This window comes from Corvus moneduloides, chromosome 9 (genome assembly GCF_009650955.1).
Source record: "Corvus moneduloides isolate bCorMon1 chromosome 9, bCorMon1.pri, whole genome shotgun sequence".
In the NCBI taxonomy this organism is placed as follows: domain Eukaryota; kingdom Metazoa; phylum Chordata; class Aves; order Passeriformes; family Corvidae; genus Corvus; species Corvus moneduloides.
This window is the reverse complement of record NC_045484.1, coordinates 29,268,951-29,289,171: the sequence shown is the minus strand read 5'-3', so window position 1 is coordinate 29,289,171 and position 20,221 is coordinate 29,268,951. Positions and strand designations below refer to the sequence as shown.

Below are 20,221 nucleotides of genomic sequence, written 5' to 3'. Positions count from 1 at the left end.
TTACTCTGCAGCCTTGATGGGGGTGTTGCACCTGTCAGATCTGATAGCATCACTCTGAAGAATACAGGAAAGGAAAACCGAAAATCTTCTTACAATGATAGGCTGCTGCTGCTGATGGACTTTTGTGAACAAAAATTAGAATACTGATACTTAAACAACAAACCAAAAGTAAGTTGCTTTGTCCTGTCCCCTACAATGGAGTGATGCTGTCATGTGAACATCAGTGATGAAAGACAAATTTACAACTTTCCCAGAATCACATAATCCAGAATACAACCTCCTTCCTACAACAAAAGCAGCAAAATGCCCCACATCCTATTAAAATATACAGCTGTTACAGTTAAGAAACGAGGGAGCAAGGTGGCTTGAGGGCTTGATCTAATAACAGGTAACCTTCAATCCCACACTGCTTTAAGCAGAGAGGCCCAAATTAGGCAGCCCAATATTCCCAGTAGCCAGACCAGCTAAATCTTTGTAGTGTCAACATAGGAATGTAAGAAGCTCAGTCTCTCTTGCTCACTCTTTCTAAGGCAAAACATGGGGAAAGGAGTGAAGAACAAGAGAGGAGCCCTGCTAGCAGTCAGACCTGAAAAGCCCAACAGCAGACACTGCAGGAAGAACTGTGGAATCACAGAATGGTTTGGGTTGGAAGGGACCTTAAAGATCATCCAGTTCCACCTCCTGCCATGGGCAGGGACACCCTCCACTATCCCAGGTTGCTCCAAGCAACCCTGTCCAACCTGGTCTTGGACACTTCCAGGGATGGGGCAGCCACAGCTTCTCTGGGCAAGTATTCCAAAGGCTCAGTACCCTAAATCCAACACCCTGCTCCTCTGTGTCACACAGGGCAGTTTGCACTTAACCACAGCATGGAAAGCACCGAGTGTGTTGTGAGTGGAATGTTCAAAGTTTCCACTAATGCCAGTGAGTCGCCTCTTGAGTATCAGCCTTCATGGTTCTCCAAGCAGAGCATTTTTCAAAGCCTTCTCTCTGTCCACATCTGCTCTTTGAGTCTTTGAACTCAACTGATCTGTTCACCAAAGGCAAGGAGAGCTGAGTGTACAGTTTTGTGGGAATGTTACTAAGCATTATCTAGTTTATGTACAATAGAGATTAAACTGCTTTCAGAGACATTCCCCTGCACAGGTTGATTGCCAGCAAAGCACTGGGGTACAAAACTTTGATGTCTCTGGACAGGTATATGCTAAATAGGAATGTCCCATTCTCCCCGTCACCAAGGCATACCTGAGCTTTGAATTATGCCAGGCCAGGAACAAAGGAATCTTGCTCATAACAAAAACTTTTAATAACTCACTGAGAAAGCCTCTCTTTCATCTCTGCCAAGCTTTAGGAAAGGCTGGGAGGCAAGCAGAAATAAACATTGTACAGACTCACCACTGCTGGCTCTAAAGTAAACTCTCCAACTTCCTATTTACATTTCAAGATCTTAAGCTTTGTGGTTTACCAGTTCTGCAAGTAAGTGCTTTGGGTTTTGGAGGCTGCCTGCACATGATCTCCCACCACTACTGAAGTCTTCCTAGCTTTTATTAATATAATAGGGAGGTCAGAAAAGCAACAATCTTTTATATGCCCTGCTAGCAGAAATATTTTACTTCTTGCTTTTCAAAAACAAAACAAAGCAAGCAAAGCATACAATGGCAAATTAATGCCAGCAAAGGGGATATTACAGTTGTGTTTGTTTCTTTTTGAAACCGAGGATGCTAGAACATGGAACGAGGGAGTTTCATTAAAAAGGGTGTGGAGGAGTTCTTTGAGGGACAAGTAAAAGAAGGTGGCAATTTTATGGATTTATAACCCTTCTAAGGCCATTGGCTGAAAAGGCACCTAAATAGGCTCTGTGACCTTTTCTACATAAGCCTAAATCTGTGTACACTAAGGACAGGCAACCTGCAACAACAGTCGTGAAGTAAATGTGCTTTTCATTTTATGCAGCCTTCCCTAAATGTAAAACATCTTCATTAGCTGGGAAGTCAGCACCGTGACTGCTGCCAAATGCAATATAGGAGGCAGCAGAACTGTGCCGAATGAGGACAGGGAGAGGGAGAGGCTCCTGCGACACTCAGTTCTTTCTCCCACTCCAAAGACTCTGGCTCTGTGGCTCATGTGCAGAACAGGCTTTACAGGAGAGAGGAATATTTAAAAAGCAAGAGGGCAGGCACTTATCAATTTCATAAAGCTCACAAAGATAATTTCCCAAACTTGCCCAGGCTGCCCCAGCCTCACTAGGTCTGCTTTTGGTTTTATTTTTTCCCTCCTGCATTTCTGCCCCTTCTCCCGCTCGCCTGACCCTCCCACACCCAGCGCCTTTCCCCTGGTCAGGAGAAGGACAAATTGCTGCCTTTGCTAAAGGCTGGGTCGCAGCCAGCTGGCAGGGGCTGTGCTGCCCTGGGCTCCTGCCCTGTCCCCCCGGAGACCGCACGTTCCGAGTCAGGGATGCCTGAGCGGCGGGGGGAGCGTGCGAGGCTCGCCCGCGGTGCCATCCCACCGCACTGCCCGGAGCTGGCACAGCAGGCACCAGCCTTCGTCCCTGCAAGCTCTCCCCTCTTCACACATCGCTTCGAGCAGCTGAGGAGTCCCTGTGTGTGCAGTGATTACTCCAAAGGCTGCTGCTTTAACAACGTGGCATGTTCTGAAGAGGAGACTCTCGTATCAGAGCCAAAATATACTGAATCCACTTGCTGGTCTGGCTCCCACTGAGATTAGAGATCAGGCTCTGAGAACACTTTGAGCCAGCATGTCTCTGCTGTCTCCTCTCCAGGATGTACTGCAAAGGACACGTACTGTGCATGCTCTGGGGGTGGAAACGTGCTTTACACTCTATTTGTGTGAACAAAGCTGGCAGCTCGGGCGGATATTGTGGAGCAAAGAAGCTCTATTGTGTTTGCCAGTCATCACGAGAATCAAATGAACAAATTTAGAATAAGCAAATTGGGCTGGAGTTCCTTTAGCAGAAAACACTCAAAGTCTAGTCAGGCTTAGTGAAAGAGAGAATGGGATATTTTTCCTGAAATAATCCATAGTAAACATTGGGACAGCAAAATGATCTGCGCATTTTGCTGTTCATGTAGTTGCTCTTTTAGTTCATGTATTAAATCTGAAAAGGTAGAAGATAAATTACTTGTGCCTCTCCAATTTAAAAAATAAAAAAGTGACTAAATTATACAGTTCGAACCACATCCACATTATCACCCAGGGAAAAAAGAATTGTGCAGCAAGCCAGGTGAGTCGGTTCCTAATGCCAAGAGTCACAGAAGTAACAAAAACAGATGCAAAAGAAGAGATTACATCTAAACTTGAAGAGACTCCTTGACAATCCCCAAAACGAGGTGTTGAGTACAGAGAACTGATAAAGAAGGAACGACTGAAGAAGAACACAGACCACATCACCAAATGAAGACAGAAAAAAAAATATCAGAGACTCTGGACATGAAGGAACAAAACCTTGTGCATCTGGGACCCAAAATGCCAGCCAATTCAGACTCCCCCCATCAATAAGCTGAAATTAGGCCAGAGAATGTTCCCATTGGAATCTGCTCTGGCTACTTTCTTCAGCTAGGAATCAAAAAAGGTGCTGGAGCAAGAACAACAAATATTTTCATGATGGTACAACTTTGCCCTGCAAAAGCATGCTTGTGTCCAGGACTGGGACATGGCAATACAGAAATCTCTGCCTGAAATCCTCCCAATCACATAAAGGTTTCAGAAGAAAAATAATTTTTGAAACTTTTAAAATACTCCATAAAACCCTAAGACACTGGCAGGAAGACAGGCTTTTAGGGAAGCCAATTACCTTATTCCCAGAAGTTGGGGCATGTCTGTTAGACCCATGCAAACTGCAAGTTAGGAATAACAGGCAAGCTCCTGTTTCAGTGCCTCAAACCTGCTGTGATTTTGCTGGGAAAAACTACTCACACATTTTGTGTAGTCGCCATGGCTACACAGGGAAAGGCTCCTGAAAGTTCGGAAGCCACGTGTGGATGCTGGAGCTCGGAGCCTCTGCCTGCAAAGCACGATGGCAGTGGCAACCCACCAGGGAAGTCAGGGATACCCTTGGGCACAAGAGATCAAACCTGCAGGGATGAATCCCAGCCCCAAACAAAGGGACAATCCTTCACAAGTGAAAGAAGAGCTTATTTGCCATTCCAAATGCAAATTCTACCCATGACTTTTGCTAGGGCAAACGAGGCAGCAAAGAATCATGTAAAATGCATAACTGTCCAAAAATATTCAGAAAACCATCTTTTCTTTTCTTTTTCCTCATGGATAATGGATGAGCCCTGAGGTGGCAGTGACTTTCAGCAACCAACAGCTCAGACCTGGGCTGGGGTCAATAACCACTACAACATGCATTTTGCTGCTTTCATGAGCTATTCAACAGAAACACAAAAGTCTCTGTGTGTATCTGATTACCCCAAACTCAGTGGTTAATTCCAAAAGTGTATCCTCACTTAAAAATGGTAGCTCCACCACAAATTATACTCTTATAGCCATGAGTAAAATTAGGTTCCACATTTGTACTTTCTAAAATATCAAAGGCATGATTAGTAAAGTCTTTTGTTTAAGATCTCTAGAGTCCTGGAGGTAATGAAAACTGGGTCGAGGAGCAGTTTCTCTGGAAGTTTAAAGTAAATGCTGTGTTCAAGCATTACCTGCTCCTCTGACTCATGGAGTACTTGGACTAGAGAATGGAACTACTGTACCAACACACATATACCAAGAGCTGTCCCTCTGCCCTGACCAGAGGAGGAGGAAGGGGTGGAAAAGAAAGGCATGGCAGATGATTTTGAACAGTTTCCTGTTATGGCCCCTTGAAAGAAACCCAGCCATCCTTTCCCCCTGCTTTCTGTTTGCTGAATTTCTCCTGACAGTTGGCTCCTTCGTTTGCCAGAACCACAACAAAGGACGGCCTTGAGTTTCCACACAGGCCATTTTCTCCCTCTCTCGCCTCTGATCATCTCACAAAGGTATTATTGTTGCTGGCTCACTGGGGCTCAGTGCACCTGAGGCACATCAAAGGCACTTTTTAATGCCCGCCTGACCACACAGGTCTCTCTCCCACTGCATTAAATTAAACTCGATGATTAATCTCTGTAGCCCTCGGGGTCCCTTGGTGCACACAGAGAGAGAAAATATATATTTCTATCAAAACACAAGTATAATATACTTTCATTTTATAGCCCTAATTAAAAAAAGGAACAGCTAATTTCGGCCAAATGCAGCTGCATATAGGTCTCATTAAAACACAAATACAACTGCTCTGTGTGCTCCATGTCCACTTCATGCAGCCTGTGCAGGTAATAGATAAAAGAACAGAAAACTAAAATCCTTTCACAGATTAGATCCAGAGGAGTTTAGAATTTGCTCATTGTCTGCTGGCTAGAGATTGTTATACCCCTCCCTGTGCAGATGAGTGAAGGCAGGCAGTTAAGGAAATGATTATAAAATGCTGAGTAGGTAGATTTAAGCAGAAATCTACTTACATCTAGCAAAATCTGCACAAGCACCTATTCCTGAATTTGCACTGAAGTGATTAAAAGCCTTAAAAGGTTCTGCCTCGTGCAGTCTGCATCAGACTTCGGGGCTGCTTTGACGACAGAACATCAACATGGACTTTATCACATCCCGTTTGCTACATTAGCATATTTAATGGAGCCACGACTCTCATGGTTGTGGAGTGTGCACACAAAACGTGTTAATATTGATGTGCTGTGCTCTAGTTGGGAAGTCAAACAATCTACAGTTGTGAACTGAGTCTACGTTAGAACTTACCAATGTACAAATATTAAAAATTAATAAATAACCACACACATCTCCTCCTCCAGGGCTGGTTGTACTAAAGGAATGAGCCAGAGCCAGCTGGCCCACTGCCAGCTACCCAACATTGCCCTTAGACCTTTGGGGGAAGCTGCCTATGAGCTCCCCAGCTCACTGCAGTCCAGTACCATGTCTCTATTAACTCATTTTAACAATTTAAATGAACTCAGCTAAATGAAACAGGTTAGGAAAAGTTCACTCAAACAGCTTCTACTGAAAGGGCAGAAACCTCCATCAAAAAACCTGGAAATAATGAAAGCACTGGCAGAGCTTGAAGGGTGACTTCTTCTCCCAGGGTGCCCCACCTGCCCTATCACAGACAGACAGGTACCAGGGGAATTTTTCAAAGACAGAGCAATCCAAGAGTGATGGAGTTTGAAGCTTGAAACTTTTGTTTAGGAAGGAACCAAAATATATTCCAGTTGGTCTACAGGATTTAAGCTCAATGTTGTGCTTCACAATAGTGGGATTATTCACGTCTTTAAATTCAATCATGTGCTAAAATGCTTTGCTGAACGACAATCCATGTGACAAGATCACCATTTGTTCATGCTCAAGATCACCATGGATTCATGCTGTTACTACAGAGACAACTTATTGTTAAGCCTGATGTTTTATTATCAGCCTCCTTTTTTTTTCTCTCCTGGAGCTTTCTCCATGAAGCATGTCAGTCCTCTCCAACACCTCTAGCACTCCCAGTGCCATTTGCTCCTTTTGGAAAAATCCAAGTTCTAATCAGTCTAAATTTAAGACCAAAATGAGTTTTAAATAAAAAATGTGGCAGAAAAGGGTACTTATCTAAATGGAATGCTCTCAGACTCATGCATTTTAAAACAGTATAAATTTCAAAAGCAGACACTAAATTTTAATTGCAATCTCAGAAAAAGCTTTTGTATTAATTCACTGAGAAAAATTAGCAAAGTGAAAACTGCTTATTGGGGGGTTTTCTTTCTTTTTAGTCATGATGTCTCATAATTCCATACACCATGGCAATTTGCAGAGGGAGAAGGATTTATATTGATTAAGGGAAGAGGTGGGGGAGCAGGGCTGTGCCTGAAAACGTGCTCTCCTTCTCCAAAGACGCTCTTCTGTAACACATTAGTGACAGGCTTGTCACAGATAACTCAGGCTCAGGCTTTGGCTCAGATTTCAGGCTGCTCTTTAAGCCACTCTGGCATCATGGATTTTACTTTCCATGTCATTTTTCAGTATTGATTTCTACTACTATTAAAGATCTTGCTTAATAGCAAATGCACGGTAATTTATAATTAATATCCAAAGGTAAAGATAGAGTTACCAGAAAAAAATTCAAGGGAAAAAAGAAGTGGGTGAGAAGGACAAAGGTCAATTTTCCCTTCAAAAACATAAGTTAGTAAATTCTGCACAAATTAGGATGACACATACAACCTACCCCCATGTGGCATGAAGATGTTCCACAGATCATAGCGACTCGGGATGTAATCGGCTGGTTCTCACATGGAAGGTTATGTCCTTTCACATCTGCTCCAATTACTCCTATTAAAGTAAAATTAAAATTCTCTGTTAAAGAAGAACAAGCCACCCCTCACCAAACAGACCTTTCCTGCACTCAAATAATTGCTGAGTATCTCACACCACTGCCACTAATCAAGAAAGTCTACTTAGTCAACAAAGAAAATAATTTTATCCATCAGATTAAAATATTTATTCCAGATATAAGAACCCAAGATGATTTCTTCTACATTCATGTCTATCATCTTAATTTTTAAGTGTTATTTTGCCTAGAACCTGACATTTATTCTCTTAGGTAGTTCACTGACATGCAGAATAAAAGTGCTCTGCTGTAGTGGCAGGCTGCAGATGTGTTTATTTGTTCACAGTTTATGTGTTTTGTCAGGGGATGAGTTGGAGAAAGGGGTAACTTGGCAGGAGACTGGAAGGCTGCCAGCTTTGTTGTCTTCACTGCTGCTGCTGTTGTGTCCATGTCGGGACCATCTAAAGGCAGATTATCCCTCCTCTTTGAGGAACTGAGCTTGGCTCTGTGTGCAGGATAGCACAGGATGCAGCACAAAGTCAGCAACACCCAGCCTGCAGCAGAAAATACACCCAGGAAGTGCCAGGGAAAGCCTCAGAACACATCCCATCCTGCTTGATTCACTTCAGGAGAAGCTACAGAGGGAATCCACCTTCTCCTCCTCCTCTCCCATGCTGCATCCTGGCATCACATTGTGCTGCACCCAGCAAAATGCAGCAGCCAACTAGTAACATTTTTATATTGGTCTTTTGTTTTCTTAAACATGGCTTTTCAGCTGGCAAACTGGTGACCAGACTGTGCATTTGCATCTGCAAAGCTCAATCTGGAGACCAGTTTGTCAATCCTGCTAAAAAACCCCCCTTTGTCCTCCCTGTAGAAGGATCAGGAAAACATTTGCTGGACACAGTGAAAGATGCCAAGTATTAGGGCTGGTTCATATCCTACATTTCATTAACACCCTCTTGTTTAGGCCACCACTGCAACATTCTGTTATCAAATCAGTCTGCTGGGGTTTGTCTTACTGAGATCATCGTGGTTATCCTGGTGTTACCACGGTTGGGAGTCATCTAAATAATCAGAAAATTAGGGGTTAAAATTTTAAACTCTTAAAAAATCCATCCTCATGTCCCTTTAACCAAACTGACTTGTAACTATGAAGTAGCACAGCTGCCATAAAGAGAGTTAGGAACAACAAAAAGCTAAAAGTAAGGCTTCAACTCATGCTTTATTTTTCACTGCTCCAACATGATGAGTGCATATTAAGAATTTTGGATAGGGTTGTCTACAAGGCAAATTCCTGTACTAAGCAACACTGTATTAGAATTTCTTGAGTTAAAAATACTGTTCATACTTGAGAGGGAAGAAATCTATTAAACTAAATAGTCAGCATATGTTGCAAATGTATTTTCATAAACAATATAAAACTGAAAAGATCTTTCTAATTGCTAAGAAAATATGCGTTTTGCATAACAGGAATTATGGCCCTTTTTGGAATTTTAGTCAGTGGTTTCACCAGTGTTTAGAATTGTTAGAGTCTTCCTCTGTGACTAATTAAAGTCAGACAACAAAAAAGTCTGGAATATCAGCTAGAAGTTATATAATTGTTGTTATAAGTAACTTTCACCTTTAGCTTAGGTGGAATTTTTCATTGTCTGAGGCAGACTCAAAATCAGAGACTGGGAACAAGAAGTCTGTGCACCACACAGAATAGAGGAGAGATTTTTAGGAATGCAGGCAGTGCTTAGCAATGTGTACTTCTGGATCTCTTCCACAGTGCCACGGTATTTTAAACACTGCACCATAAATCATCTACTTTTGTTGAAACAATGCTGATGCCTTTTGAAAAGGTGCAATGTAAACAGTATTTTTATGAGGCCAGTCCCACAAGCCTGGCCTCCCATACTCAGAGTTTTATCTGTACACTCTTTGAAATTGGTACAGTAGGTCAAAATGTAAGACATCTTGGCTCTTAGATCTTCACTTTTCCATAAGAGGAATCAGATAGAGTGATCCAGGAGTCACACACGACCTCCTCAAACATATACACTAAATAATTCTTTATCTCTACCTTATTGTACTCAAAACTTTGAAGCCTTCATAAACTTCAGGAACCTGCCCAGCCAAACCCACTTCACATCCAGCCAAAAGCAGATCTGAACTGCATCAAAAGTTACTAACACTGAAAACAAGATGTCCACCATGTCATTCCTGTTTAGCCTGCAGGATATTTTCTTTACATATATTTGCACTCTTCAACTCTCCTTTTGCTCCTGCTATCACTTTTACTATCAAAATCTTTTCATTTTCACTGTCCTTTCTACTAAGTTTCCACATCATTTCCACACATTTATTACCCTTCCCAGATTCAAGAAGGATGAGTTTCACTGTAAATCCTCCTCTTGTCCCAGACTGCACTGAGCTATGGTGTGATTACCATGCAGGTTCTCCCACTGCCTTCCTGACTGCCCTTCTCTCTAACAACAACCTGAATGTTGTTTTTCTCCTCCTGGCAATCATTTCAGGAGTCTGCTGGTGTTTGTGGTGCCATCTGGGAAAACATTTTCGGATTAGCAGACTGTCTCTATCCACTGAAGCCCTTCTCTGAGGGATGCCAGTAACTGAGTATTTCTAATGTCAGAGCTTCTTTACAGAAGCCTGTATCAAGGAACAGACAGTTACTCTCTGTTCTTCTTGAAATTCAACTGATTGATTTTAGCACATGAAACTTAATGGACAAACTTTTTGTGCTCTGGATCCAGTATCACATAATGATGCCAGTTAAACAAAGACCCTCCACTGCCACTTTCACATGCTCTGTGACAACCCAGTTTTGCAGCAAGTTCATTCTTTCGGGTCAGATTATTACTATATACTTTTCCAAGAACACAGAATTGCCAGGGCACACAGTTTTAAGCACATTTTTATGCAATCAGGATACTAACTGACACATATTTTTAAGTCAGTCACAACACACCTACAAATACGACACTGAAGCTCAGTCTTCCTTTTTGCAGACAGATCTACATCTAATCCTTCCCAGGTAGCAAGAAAAGCAATCTCCATGATTACTTAACCTTATCAGAAGCAAAGTAAAGGCATTTAAACATTTAAAAAGTTCCAGGCCACAGTTTCTAGAAGGACAAATGCAATTTAAAACAGCCCAAAACATTTGAAACTAAACTGGTCGTTTAGCAGCTCATCATATTTCAGTTAGATCTAGAAAAAAATCCTCTGATGAGCAATAGATTTCCATTAAAGAGTACTGTTTCAATAACGCAGAAACTTCCTGAGGTAAGACTGTTTTCTAAACCAGCAAACTAAAAAACCCTCAATTTCCTGCTGAAAAAGTTACACTGAATCTTTGTTATTGACTGTATTTAGATAAGGCCAAACAGCATAGTAAGAAAATGAACTTGCTGAGCCTCATCAAATGTATTTTGAGAAAGATGAACCAGGGCTGAACATCAGAATATTGTGCTGAAAAAAAGTCAAAGCACCAGGCCTTAAAGCTTTGGATCATGAATCACTTCTAAAATGAATACGAAGCCTAAATATGAACAAGCCTCAAACATGAGACCTCTCCCCCAGAATGCTGGGGTTTCTTAAATTTTTCTTGCCTATCCCCGAAGTTTTGAGCAACAGAAGATGCAAACTCTCAGCATGTTGGCATTCCAACACCATGGTGTTTTGGTCAAAAGTGGAACTAGCAGAAATTAACAATTTGCAAATCCAGCTGAAAATACATGTAACAGTGATATATCCCCTTTCTAGAAACAGATTGGGGTATTAGCAGTTATTGTGATGATTTTGGGGGTTTTTTTAAGAATAGCATCAGAACAAATGGCTGGATAAAAACCAGCTCTGAGAAAAACGACTTTTTAAAATTAATTCAGCAATTCCTGTCTCCAAGAATGGTAAATACATGAGTGAGTACCTAGTCCTCCAGCATGGGCATCAATGAGAGATGCTGCCACTGCAATCCCTTCGGGGAGACCGAGATCTTTCGCAGCTTCTGGCGTTAGACCTTTCCCAACAGCCTCTCCAGGAGACAAGACGTGGTTTCCTGGGCAGACACAAGACAAAGCAAACAGCTGTCAAATTTACTAAACAGAAAAACAAACGTGTGTGTTATTGCAGGAGCTCCCTTCCTCTCCCTCCAGTTAAGCCTGGTATCTATATAACAAAGAAGTGCATCAAAGAACTCTGTGTGATGAAGTATCTTTCATTATCTGTCTGCAGATTAAACACAACCGTGCCAAATCAGGCCGTCCCATGGCAATTTAGAAGTTCAAAAGCATTCAATGTCCTATCTAGCCACAGAGAAAGATTTCACCACAAGCAATTAAATTCTGCTTGGCATCCTTCCAGGAAATATGAAACACAGAAATCCCAGGTTCTCGTGGAAGGTGCTGCCTGCAGGCATTCTCTGGGCATGGAAGGAGATTCAGCTCAGTCCGTGCTCACAAATGAACACTGCACCTGTTGCACAAGGAGTGAACAAGGAACTGGCCAGGTTTTTTTTCCATTTCCATCCTTTCCAGCAGTTCTACTCGGAATAAAGTGGCTATAGCAACAGAAACTCTGAAAAAGAAACTGGCTTAAACAGAAAATTCCTCCTGTTGCAGTTGTATTTTCTCACAGACTTAAAGAATCCCATTCTGAGCCTTCTCTGGCCTTGTGCAGCATGAAGAAGACAAGAACACAACCCTTCCCTCCCTGCCCCATCACAGGGAGCCCAGGGGCAGGTCCTGCCATAACACACACCCAGTTTTGTGTGAGCTTAGAAAAACAAATCTAGATTCTTTCAAGTACCAGAATTCAGGGACACCCCTGAGAGCCTCCTCTCAGCCTCTCACAGCTGAAGCAGTGAGACCAACAGCTCCTGGGACAGCACACACTTCCACATTTATCCAAAGGTTTGGGGGTGAGAGGCAGTGAAAGCTCAGTGGGAGCTCCCACAGACCTCCCTGCCAGTGCCAGGGTTTTTAGTACCTACCTGGAGTGTTTACTAAATTCACTACATCTGGGCAGAGTTGGCAAAACTCCTTTTTAAAATAAAACAAGACTATTTTCACAGTCAATTTTATTGAGAATGTTACACCTAAAGCATGTTCTGACATTTAGAAAGGACATAAAACATCCTCCACAATAGACATTAATTAAGAAGAATAGCATATCATAAAAATCAGGAATACACTAATGTCCATGAGCATAAACTTCTAAAAATGCAGTCATACAACCTTACTGTTTGATGAAATGAAGGTTATGATATTAAATTCACAGGTCTTCAATTTAGATATCACTTACATCTTTGCTGCTAATTATGTTGGTTCTTCATTTTTAGAAGTTACGGTCTCCTTCTGCCCACTTTCTGATGGATGCAGTGTATGGAGCATCTTGGGATCAGCACACACAACATCCCAGTGTTCATTTCTCCAAGAGCTTCTGTTCTATTGACAGCCACACATCACTGCCCCTGAAATTCCTGGCTGAACCTCACACTGGAAATTTAAAACAAGTCTGTGTAGCCAAAACTTCTGCACTTGACATTGGGTTTATCTTCAGTATTGGGGGCAGAGTAACCAAACCTCACCACTAAGCTTTATACAGAAGGATGTGATGACATTAAATCGCCTCCTCACAGGAAAAAAAAAAACTGTATTTTATTTTTTCTGTATTTTATTAGTGACTTATTGTAAAGTCAAAACATTGTGCTGGCTCTTTCAAGAGATGTATCTTTTGCATTTTTCCCCCATAAGCTGGAGTGCAAGATGTTTCTCTTTAAGAGATTTTTGCATTACATTTCTGGGTTTTGAAGACATTGGAGAAAAACACCCAAGCTGTCTGCTTCTCCTGACACTCAAAAACCCTGCAGGTGGAAGGAAGTTCAAAAGAGTCCATGCAGCTAAACCCACATCTTTTTCTTCAGAATCAATTGCCTGACCTGAAAGCACAAACATGGTGCATATACAGCATGAGACGAAATTAATCTGAAATAAAACCTCTTTCCAGGCATGCCATTCCATGGTTGGCTAGTTTACATCTGTCATACCAGTCAAACACTTTAGTGTGCAATTATTATGTAGTTATACTCCATTTTAGAGATCAGGGCTACTATCAGACAAAATCTTTTCCTACCAGCTTCTCAATTACTGTATTTCTAGTTAACAAGCACTAAGGGAGCAATTTCAAAGATAAAGATAATCCTCTCAGCACAAAGAAATGGCCCTGTAATTCCTTTGGTACTGGTTATTTATCAGTATCAGGGCAGAAAGTGTGTGAGGACGTGCAGGGATGGGCCTCTTGTCATTTGGAGAAGCAGCATAATCATCTTGTATTTTAAACAAAATAATTAACAGTAGTCTGCCCCATATGTTTCAGAAGTCAAAACGCGCCTGAACAAATATTCCTTGACAGAAAGCACTTCCCAACAACTGGGAAGGGGGAGCAGTCAGAAGTCACCCATGGCAGGGATTGCAGAGGGGAGTTCCTGGTCACCCAGCAGCCAGGGAGTGCAGGACAGAGGACCTGAGTGCACAAGGAGAGAATTCTTACTCTGCTCCTCTCCTTCACCCTCCCAGCTCTACAGATCCAGGAAAGCTCTGCCAGGCCATAGGAAATGTTCCCAAGGAGCTCTGTGAAAGGGAAGGAGCAGGCCCTGCATGGGCACTCTCATTCTGTCATCATCCTCACCTACACAGGTGTAAGTCAATGTGGAATGGACAGAGCCTTCACTGAACCACACGGGCACAGACCTGGGAAGGGAATTACCATTCTCATTATCATTTAATCTTCATCAAAAAACTAGAAAACTCAGCTAAGCATCAGCCTGCTTAGAATCTCTAAGTGTAAAGCTATTAAATGATAAAATAAAAAACATGAAAAGCAACCAGTAAGGAGACACAAATAAAGGTGAAGTGTTTGAAACAGATTGTATTCCAGTACTAGACCGGGAGGGAGCCGATTCTTACTTGAGCAAAACACAGCAGCTTTAGAAATCCAGGGGCAGCTACTCTAAACATAAAGGTGTTCTACAGCTACACAGGAGCAATTCAGCAGCAGGTGCTGCCACCCTTAAATCCGACCTGTCAGGGGGAAAGAAGCTGTCAGAGGGGAGGGAGGGAAGGGAGAGCTGCCTGCACACAGGTGGGCAGTGAGAGCAGGACAGGCGCTGCATAAAGGAGGCAGTGAAAGGCCCGAGACTCCTCGCGGCTCCTGCCAAAGTAAATGTATCGAGTCTTTTGTTTACAGTAGTCTCCTGTGCAAGTCATTTACCTTTGCTATAATGACTTCCAAAATTAGACCTAACCAAACAAACCCATAATGGCTGAAGCTGGAGGACTTTCTGTTTCACATCGGTGCAGCTGTTTCACTAATGCAGTACCTTAATCCACAACCTTTCATTTGGGACGAGACAGGCTATTTCCAGCTATTTTTTCCCCTATAAAGTAGCAAGTTTACAAAAGGAAAAAGCTGTCTGAATCTCTTCCTCCTCTTTTATCCTTCTTCGAAGACTGATGTTAGAGTTTGCTGTGATCAAGCTTTGTTTAAAGAATTTATGTGCTACCAAAGACCCTCTATCTTTTTAGGTGCTTCCCACAGGAACCAGCTATTTACCAGACACAACACACGAGGCAGACAATGCACCTTCAGTCAACTTTAGTGATCCAAATTCACGGTATTGGCTCACTAATATTTAAAAGAACGAGGTAGTTTAGGATGTAGCCCCTTTTCAAACAACAAAGCTGAGAGCAGCCGGGGCCCAGCTGACTCCAGCACAGCTTTTCATCTATCATGCAGAACAGGGCTGCACTTTGTATATTTGGCTGTACAGGTGCATAAAAATATGAAGAAAATCCAAAGGAGAAGTCCCTTCACTGAGACCCAAACAATCTTGAATTTGGATATAACAATCCCTTGCTGAAATCCCAGCAGGCGCAGAAAGAAATACAACCCAAGGGTACGTCCCGTCCCCATTTCATAGCCCCACCCACACTGAACAATTAAACTGCTTTCTGATTTAAAAGACAACATGGAAAACAGATATCCTGTTAAATAAGTGATGGAGAACACACACTGAAGTTATCTCATTAAACAAAACAGTGCTGAATAGGCATCAAAGGAAACAGGACCTTAGTAAAAAAAAGCACTGTCCATCTAAATGTAACAAGAAATATAAGGGATTTTCCCCCTCCGTGTTCATTACAAAGCATGCACACAATCTCCACTTTTGGTGCTTTATAATAATTCTCACAATGCCAAAAGTCTGGGATATGCAAAGAATCTCAATAAATAATATACATTGTCCCAACCCCATCTCACACACATTACCAAATATCCCTCTCAATTACAGACAATACTCACATTTAACTGAGATGTGTATGGCTGATTTTTCTACATTTTTTACCCCAGCTGAGTCGCCAAAATGGCACTAAGATCAGAAGGAAGCAGAATAATGATGCTGACTGTAAAATTAGAATACTAATATTTTTCTCAGGACTGAATACACAGTGGTTAAAAGAAGTTAGAAACAGTGAGATTTGGGGCTTTTTCTGACCTCCAAATAACCTGCCTGGTCAGCAGTTAAAGACTTCAGAATTTTCATTGAGGAAAACCAAAACAAATTGTGATATTATACGCCAGCTTATTTAAAAGTGAGGAAAATGGTTGAACAGAATCACTTTGGCTTTCTTCAGTTCACAATTCATCTCTGTCTACACGAGCTGCCACAGTAGCTTGAGGCAAATCTAATTTGGGGCCTTTTCCATCTCACTCTCCCATAGAGCCTTTGGCTGAACTACATCTCAACTACCTAATGTGTAAATACTCCAGGCAGACATTTTAGGCTGCTAAATACTGGCAAAATCAAATCAGGCAGATCCTGGTTCATTAAGCTGAGCAGCAAATTGCTCAGCAAACCATAGGTGCCTACTTCTACAAAGACTGCTTGGCCTGCTTGTCCCAAGGAATGAGAGCTACTCCATGTATAAATTATAAGCTTTCCTGGTGAAAGGTCAAAAGGAAAAAGAAATTCTGCATCATTGGATCAACAGGCACGTTATGATGGGCCTGACTGAGTTTTCTTTGCTAGACTGCAGTGAAACAGTGCAGAATGAACACGTCCTGCCATGTGTGATTCACTACTCTGAACTGCATCTGGGTACAAAACACATATATTTGATGTTTTACTAAAGATATAGAATGCAGTATTTTGATGCCTTACTAAGTAATTAGAGGGAATGCATTTACATCCAAACTCAAGATACCTGAGCTCAAATTTTCACTTGCAAACAATAATTTCACTATGCTGATAATTGACATTTCTGGCACTTTACAGCCCAATATTCCTCAAAGTCTCTCTCGATACAAAAATCAGTGCAGATGGCAGGACTATTGCTCTGCTTTCAGAGTTGCTCTGCTTTGGTTCAGTACATTGCTAAGACTGTAAAGGCAATTTAGGCTGTATTAATCATGGATTATTACTTAACAGATTTTTTTTTACAGGATGTTTTTTAACAACTCACATGATAACAACTCCTCTTTGAAGAAATAATTACCCCTTTTTCAGAACTGGAATAAATGACAGACCAAAACTAATCTCATCAGTTATTGAAAGGATGCTTTTAAATCTTCCAGCCAAGCTTATTCCCCACCACGTTCACACAGTATTCAGGTCTAATATCCACACTGAGAAGATACTGATGCTGTAAACAGTTCAGAAATGAGCCAGGAAAACAATTACAAGGGTGCAGAAGTAGGACAGCTCACCCAAGAGTTTTGGGAGAAAACCTCAAGCAGCTCAGTGTTTTCCTTGATCATAGGAAATTTCAGTCTGTGCAGTTCAAGCGTATCCCTACGGTCTGGCAGGCCAGTAGGAAGTTAAATCAGATGAAAAATCAAGTGTGTTCGTTAATTAATTCATTAATTTTGAGACATGACAGCAACTAACAATCAACAACCTTTAAGTCTGAAGTGGGGTCTCCATCACAGGAAATTATAAAATCAAGATTGGTTCTACGATACACTTTAAACTATTTAAACATTAATTTTAAGGAGTCCAACAGCCTCTGACTTGGAGGAAGCCAGCAAACTGTTTGAAATAGTCCTACTGATTTTGTGAATCCTGATTCATAAGGCAGACAGCATTCCTTTAAAAGTTATCTCAGCAGGCGGCTGAAGCCAAAAAAACGAAGATGAATAACAAATTGAGACCAGTGAGAGAAAGAGTCAGGTAAAAAGAAGGAATGACCCAAAAGAATTCTGAGAAACGTCTCTTTTTTCTTGTCTTTTTTTAGTACAGTATGAAAAACAAGAAAGGAGGATAGTATCTCAGAAATTTAAATATTGAACAATCACAACAGGCCCAAGTCTACTCAAAGTTTCTATGAAATTTAAAACCAGAAATTCAAAGAAAAAGCTCTTAGTTTTCATACTAGAAATTTCACAAGTCCCCAGTGTTGGCAGAGTAGAAGCAAATATGATCCCTCAGGCAGGCAGAGTCTAAGACAAGAACTGCATGAGGGGACAGTGGAATATTTCTTTATTACTATTTTTTAAGAGATTTGAACTTTTACAAGAGTTGTCTAAGCTATGAGGGGTGGAGGGACAGCACACAGCACTCCTCATTTCTTGCAGCAGAGAGGAGGAGAAGTGGAAAGGAACCACCTGCCAGCAGGACTCAAGCTGATGATAAGCAGGGTGAATGATGGTTCCTTTCCTGGTGGAAGAGGAATGGAAAATGTCACCCAGGAAACATCCTGGAGAAACCTGAGCCACCCGAGTTCAGCTCAGCCCGTGGAAGAACAGTTACTGGAAAGAGGAAGAATATCTCAGACTAGACAGCAAGGAGAAGGCTTGGAGGTGGTGGGGGCAGATTTTATCCATGTGTTTATCAGTATGCGATGGGAGGGAGGGAGTAAAGATGAGCCAGCAAGACCCTTCACTACAAGCAGTGACAAGCACAAACTGAAATGCAGGAAATTACATTTAAACCAAATAAATGATGTTTTGATTGGAGAAAAGTGGTCAAGACACTGGAACAGGCGGCCCAGGCAGATTTTGGAATCTCCACCTTTGGAAATACCTAAAACTCAACTGGACACAGCCCTGAACAACCTTCTGTAGGTGACCCTGCTCTGGTCATTTCAAGATGGCACTTCTAATCCCAATGATTTGTGTGATTCAGTGATCTCAAGATGGAAAAAGTATAAAATGAAACAGAAATCACAGGAGCGTGGAGCTTTTCTGAGGAAAAGCCCAACTTCTTCCTACTGAATCATGTATTCTGAAATAATGCCTTGAGCTCTCAGGAAGGAGACACCCGAAAACCTCTTTGCACTGTGCCAGGTTCAGCTCCTTTGCAGTTACTACAGCTCTTGGACAGACTGAAATGACAGGAAGCCAGAAAAATGTTAGCATATTTGGAACACTATCCACTTGTTAATTCCATGGATTTTGACAGCATATAAGTGTAAATATCCTCTGATTCATCCTTTTAAATTCGTTTCAAATTGCAATGTGTTATAATTTATTGGGGATAGCAAAAGATCAGGGAAAGACAGATAAAGGCATCCCATACTTCAGAGAATCCCTTTACTTATTATCCTCTACCACTTGCAAAGTACAGTGTTTAAAGCTTGTTGCTGCAATCCAGCTTTATGAAGAACTGGCAGCTACAAGCTGACCTGAAAAAAAAATGAAAATCATCATCCCTTTCTCTCAGCCTTCAAGGAAATCCCTCACATGCTCCAGAGCATCTGGCATCAAAGGCCTTGGAAGAGACAGGGAAAACTGGCAGAATGAATGGATTGACCATTCCCTTCACAGCTGCTGTAGCATTAAGTTAATATTGACCATATTCTCCCACCTGAATCTCCCATTTTCAGCCTAAATATAAATAAAGAGAACATCCAAGTATTAGAGCTAACTACTGACAAAATAGAGAACCAAAGGAGACTCTATTTAAAGTGTAAAAAGGGAGATAGATATTCAATGCCTTTATTAGCTTTGTATATGGAAGGATTCAGTGGCACATGCAAGAATGTAACTATTCATATGAATAACATGTTTTCTGTATTATCAATTTATTTATAAATATTTAAATGAAAGAGCAGTAGAAAAGAACATCCAGTCTTCAATTATACAGATCCCTCTTTTCAGGACATTCCAAACTGGCATATGCAAGTGCCCAGGTCCAGGAAAACATCAAGCCTGCAGTCCCCAAAGTCGTGGAATTAAGGAGTTAAAAATGGGGTTGCAAAGTGCTGGGGCTGTACACTAAAGCACAGGCAGAGTGTTGGAACAGAGAGGGTGGCACTGGTGAACTGATGAGGGGAGTAAAGACTGCTAAGCAGAAATGCACGTTAGAGTCAAATGAAACCCTTCATAACTCAAAACACAGTACCAAAATTAAAAAAGAAAAAAATTAAAAATAAGAAGAAATTTTACTGGAGGAGGATAGGGGCAATCTGTGGAAAATGGGAAGCATTCTTTTAGAAGGTGGCTAAGAAGAATGAGTGGGAAAAGGTCCAAGAGTGGGATTTAAGTAAAGAGATGTACAAGGAGCAAAGGCTGTTCTTCCTTAAGCCACCATCACCCCCAAAACCAAAATCACACAGGAAAGAATTCTGCCAGTCATACACTAAAGCAAATTAAGCAAAACTACAGCTACTACATTAACAGCAGTTTGCTGCTCCAGCACAAATGAAAGAAGGAGAAAAACTGCCCTTTACAAAAGCTACAAAACCTGTAAGATCAGTAAAACCTATTCTGAAGCTCTCTCACACAAAGCCACCATCTTCAACCCAAAAAAGACCTGGTATGAAATATTACCATTCAATAAAAAAATCATTATTTGGTCCCTTAAGTAGGCCC

The 20,221-nt window shown here is 41.5% G+C and overlaps 1 protein-coding gene across 13 annotated transcripts in view; it reads right to left on the bottom strand.

Annotated features, from left to right (window-relative positions):
• Positions 1-20,221, bottom strand: part of FGGY (FGGY carbohydrate kinase domain containing) — a 259,987-nt gene that overhangs the window by 60,074 nt on the left and 179,692 nt on the right. For 11 of the 13 annotated variants that reach the window (XM_032117383.1, XM_032117385.1, XM_032117374.1 and 8 more), the window contains 2 exons: positions 11,283-11,411; positions 7,247-7,350 (listed from right to left, as the gene is read on the bottom strand). In XM_032117383.1, the coding sequence (XP_031973274.1) occupies positions 7,247-7,350; positions 11,283-11,411 (233 nt within the window). Of the gene's footprint in view, positions 1-7,246; positions 7,351-11,282; positions 11,412-14,041; positions 14,141-20,221 lie in introns of those variants that run through there. The other 2 variants (XM_032117386.1, XM_032117380.1) reach the window with 2 other exon arrangements.